This window comes from Littorina saxatilis, unplaced genomic scaffold (assembly GCF_037325665.1).
Source record: "Littorina saxatilis isolate snail1 unplaced genomic scaffold, US_GU_Lsax_2.0 scaffold_3005, whole genome shotgun sequence".
Lineage (NCBI taxonomy): Eukaryota > Metazoa > Mollusca > Gastropoda > Littorinimorpha > Littorinidae > Littorina > Littorina saxatilis.
In genome coordinates, this window is record NW_027126325.1 from 5,001 (window position 1) to 10,209 (window position 5,209).

Genomic DNA, 5,209 nt, shown 5'->3' on the forward strand with positions numbered 1-5,209 from the left:
CCAAATTGGTTCAAATTTTGGTCAAGTAATCTTCGACGAAGCCCGGACTTCGGTATTGCATTTCAGCTTGGTGGCTTAAAAATTAATTAATGACTTTGGTCATTAAAAATCTCAAAAATTATTGTAAAAAAAAATAAAAATTTATAAAACGATACAAATTTACGTTTATCTTATTCTCCATCATTTGCTGATTCCAAAAACATATAAATATGTTATATTCGGATTAAAAACAAGCTCTGAAAATTAAATATATAAAAATTATTATCAAAATTAAATTGTCCAAATCAATTTAAAAACACTTTCATCTTATTCCTTGTCGGTTCCTGATTCCAAAAACATATAGATATGATATGTTTGGATTAAAAACACGCTCAGAAAGTTAAAACAAAGAGAGGTACAGAAAAGCGTGCTATCCTTCTTAGCGCAACTACTACCCCGCTCTTCTTGTCAATTTCACTGCCTTTGCCATGAGCGGTGGACTGACGATGCTACGAGTATACGGCCTTGCTGAAAAATGGCATTGCGTTCAGTTTCATTCTGTGAGTTCGACAGCTACTTGACTAAATATTGTATTTTCGCCTTACGCGACTTGTTTTCTTCTTTCTTATTTATATTAACTTCTTTTGGATATGCCGTTTGTACATAATTCTCTTGACTGCAGTGACATTATAAGGCATACTTTCACATATTGATAATCCCAGTTCGTGACACTACAAACATTTCAAAATACATTACTCATGGCACCAGTATCGTACATATATTTTATCCCTGAATCATACAACGAACAACATCATTAATCAATTAAAGCACCACTGACAAAAAACAAATAAAAATACAGTCTGTTTGACATTTGATATATATCGTATATTGGTCCGTTTGTTTAGGTTCGTGAATCGTGACAACTGTTGTTTTTCTTTCTGTTCTATCGTCTGACCTTTTCTTTTATCCGCTCCGAAACGTCGAATACTGTGTTTTGTATCGTCTTCGTTAAACACATGAGTACAGTTTTTGTGTGATCTTTATATTATAAATCGTATTAAAAGGACTGAACGTTCATTTCACCAACATAATACAGTGGTCCCTCCCGTTGAAGACCTCCCAAATTAAGTCTTAAATTACCCCTCTTAAAGAGCTTGATTTGTTCGATTTTCTGTTAATGACCTCTGTACATTTACCTCCTTTTTAAGACCTTGTTTATTTTAAAGATTTGGTTAGGTCTTAAAATGACTGTTCCACTGTGCACAGCTTTGTAGCACGACCCATTCACGACGAAGATCTGCGCAGTGAAATGTGACAATGGCGGTACACATCTTCAACAATGTTCAAAAGTAATATTGAAACTTTGCCTTTTCAGGAAAGTTTTCCTTTCTCCTTTGAACGAAGCAGGAAACAGAAATACAGAAAATATGCCGCTGAATTCCTTAATCAGTTTTTACAAACAGTGTTTCTCCGGCTTCAACTATATTGATCAAGCGCGCAGTATACATGCAGAACTGAAGTAAATTTGCTTTGAAGTTTGTGAAGCATGCTTTTAACCTGTATTTGCAGGCAAATGTTCTGCCAGCAGAAACTGAAAACTGTTTTGCCAGGACACTTGAAAGGGGAAGAGTTTGCAGACATGTAAAAAATCTAAATGATAATTACACACAAGCAAATCGAGGCCGGAAGATAGCTAAGTCGGTAGCAACGCTGGCTTTGAAACCAGTTAGTTAGTTGTGATGAGTTCGAATTAACTTTGTCAACTTTTTGAAGGTCAACTTAGTGCGGACTCTCCTCCGTGTCTAAACACCCCGTGTACACGTCTGCGCACGATAAAGATTGCATATTTTACAGCGAAAGTCTCAGGACTTGAAAATCATGAACACACGCATGCAAAAAAAAATATAGATAAAAAAAAGAACAACAAAAAAGAACAAACTTGGAAGTAAAAAACCGATGAGGCCATTTCAGAACTCTGTGCTAAAAGTCTAAGCCATTAAGTAAATAAACATTCCACAGGAACACACAACAAGGCCAAAGAGCAGGAGAAAGGAGAAGGAGAAAAAGTATTTGTTTCCATTTACAATATGGCTGCGGTCCAAGTGCGGCCCTTTGTTGCTGCACTACATGCCAACAGGCACAGAGGGCAGTAAGTAAATAAGTAACGGTCCAAGTACAATAACATAAGGGGGAGAAAGGAAAAGAGATATAACCGGACTATTGTGATACACACGGCAGACAGACAAAGTTGTAGAAAAATGGGACATAAAAATGGACGTGTCACGAAGCTTGCACATAAAAAACACGTGTCTCACATAAAAACACACTGGCACACACACGTACATGCACACACACACACACACACACACACACACACACACACACCCACACACACAAACACATCATCCCACAAACACAAAAGTACGCACATACACACACACACACACACACACACACAGACACACACACACACACACACACCCAACACACACACACACACACACGTACACACGAACACAAACACACACCCATTCGCACACACACCCATTCGCACACACACACACACACACACAAACACACACACACACACACACACACACGCACACACACACACACACACACACGCACGCACACACCTCCCCCCTAACACACACTCCCCCCTACCACCCCAACCCCCTCTAACCCTAAACGAGAGCAACTCACTGTCCACAAGTGTCCATGTGTCCTTAGACAGTAGACCTGCAGGGAGGAGCTGGAGGACGGGTAGATTGTGTACACACCGCTTGGGGCGCTACCATCGTTCGCGCCTATGTCCGAGCAGTCTCGCGGATTTGCTGGGCTTGCTGAAACAACAAGGAATTGTACATAACATTATGGACACACTTTTACTGATGGGTACTATCATCGCCGTCGTCAGCACTATCATCGTCGTCGTTACTGTATTCGCTAGCAAGTTACTTGTAATAACAATTGTTTCTTTGTACGTGGAAGCTTTGAATCAAATGTAATGGGTCAGCAAATACAAGATTGATATCAGAAGGGAAGCTAGAATCTTCTTCTTTTTGGTCGTCGTCGTCGTCGTCGTCGTCGTAGTAGAAGTAGTAGTAGTAGTAGTAGTAGTAGTAGTAGTAGTAGTAGTAGTAGTAGTAGTAGTAGTAGTAGTAGTAGTAGTAGTAGTAGTTTATCGGAAAATAACACCTTTTTCGTCAACCAATATGAATATACCGTGTAATTAACCTTCGCCCGTCCGGGTTATCGACTACACACGGAAGTCATCGTGGGGACCCATGCTTCTCATTTCATTCTTTGAGAAACATGGGTCCACACGGCCCCACGATGTTTGTCGTCTACATATGACCTTTTTTTTAATCACTTCTCGCTAAAATTATAGGACATAAGAGCGTTCTAGGTGCCTGAGGCATTCTTAAAAGCTCATGAAAAAAATCCGACTAGTTTAAGAGATGTTTGCAATTAAACACCCTACTGGGTCCACACGGACCCACGACCACCGGCGAAGGATAAAGGTTTGCGACTTACTGTTACTGTCTTTTTCAAAGGTCAGCCAACCAGCCTGCTGGACACTCGAACTTTGCGCAGCAGGGTCCGATGCCTGGACAGAGTAGTGGACACATGTCTTCTTACTACTTTGAAACCCCAATGACTTGCAAGCAACATTGCTTGCGCAAAGTACTCCACACTTTACTAAAGAGCATGCAGAGGTTCCAGAACATTTCATGTCGAGTATATATGTGTCTGAAAGAACTGCTCCTTCCAATGCCTTGGTGTAGAGCTGAACTTGCACTTCTGACTTTACGACGAGAATGTTGACAATGAGGACCAGGAGATGCACAGGTCTTTGTCTTGAAGAACTCATTTTCGTCTTGCAGCAGGGTCCTTGAGTGAAGAGCAACACAAGCACACGCAACTCTCAACAGAATGAGTTATCGACAAATGTCAAATTTTTTCGTAGTTTTAGAAACCGGCGATTTTACCTTCTGACTCAGAATAAATGAATTAAAAGTAAGAAGCTAGATGTTCCTCACAAGAACCCTTTTGAAGTCGGTTTCTGGTGATTTAGGACGCAATACAGTTTTGATCAAACACGAAGTTGACTCATCCTACGTGTATGTACACTCCTTCAGCAACTTCCAATTCCACCACAGTGTTATTTTTTGTCGTCATGCCATGCGCAGTTCCACACAAATCTCAGCGATACTCACAGTCAAAACAAACACATAAACCCAAGAGGCAGAACATAAACTATTGGCATAGGAAATGAAACCCTTCCGTCTGCAGCACTTCCCCACAACCCCTCAACAATGTCTCCAGTCATCCCACTCCAATTGCAGAGTGCGAAAGAACCGTTGAGGGAGAAGCCATTATTTACAGCCTGGCAATCAACACCAATCAATGAAACTTGAGTTGGGAACCGTTAGTTTGATGGCTATGCCAACGGTTTAAAGGCGCTGTCCTTTTCGGGAAAATATTTCAGCTCACTATATCTCTGATTGACTAATTCTGTTTAACGTCCAAACAGATAACTATGATCTATTAGGGGCAAACAGTCATGCGCTAAGAGTTCAGCTCAACACCTTGTCTCTGGGCAGGCTTTAACTTCGGAAATAGCCGTCCCTTTAATTATTCACACACAACAATAGCCGTCCCTTTCATTGTTCACACACAACAATAGCCGTCCCTTTCATTGTTCACACACAACAATAGCCGTCCCTTTCATTGTTCACACACAACAATAGCCGTCCCTTTCATTGTTCATACACAACAAAATAACGTTCTGATTACTTTCTTTGCAGATAAGGATTTTTTTAATGAATCAATATGGAAGAAGACACTAGTGACGATTAAGGAACTGATTCATACATAACTCCAACTCTACGAAGAAAACACTAGTGACGGTTAAGGAACTGATTCATACATAACTCCAACTCCACGAAGAAGACACTAGTGACGATAAAGGAACTGATTCATACATAACTCCAACTCTACGAAGAAGACACTTGTGACGATTAAGGAACTGATTCATACATAACTCCAACTCTACGAAGAAAACACTAGTGACGGTTAAGGAACTGATTCATACATAACTCCAACTCTACGAAGAAAACACTAGTGACGGTTAAGGAACTGATTCATACATAACTTCAACTCCACGAAGAAGACACTTGTGACGGTTAAGGAACTGATTCATACATAACTCCAACTCTACGAAGAA

General features: G+C 40.4%; 1 protein-coding gene across 1 annotated transcript in view; it reads right to left on the reverse strand.

The window, feature by feature from the left end:
• Positions 1–4,309, reverse strand: part of LOC138954777 (fibrinogen-like protein A) — a gene marked incomplete at its 3' end in the record, with an annotated part of 8,982 nt that extends 4,673 nt beyond the window's left edge. Inside the window, 2 exon segments of the mRNA XM_070326546.1 lie at positions 2,683–2,822; positions 3,517–4,309. Coding sequence (XP_070182647.1) covers positions 2,683–2,822; positions 3,517–3,853 — 477 coding nt within the window.
• Between the last annotated feature and the right edge of the window lie 900 nt (positions 4,310–5,209).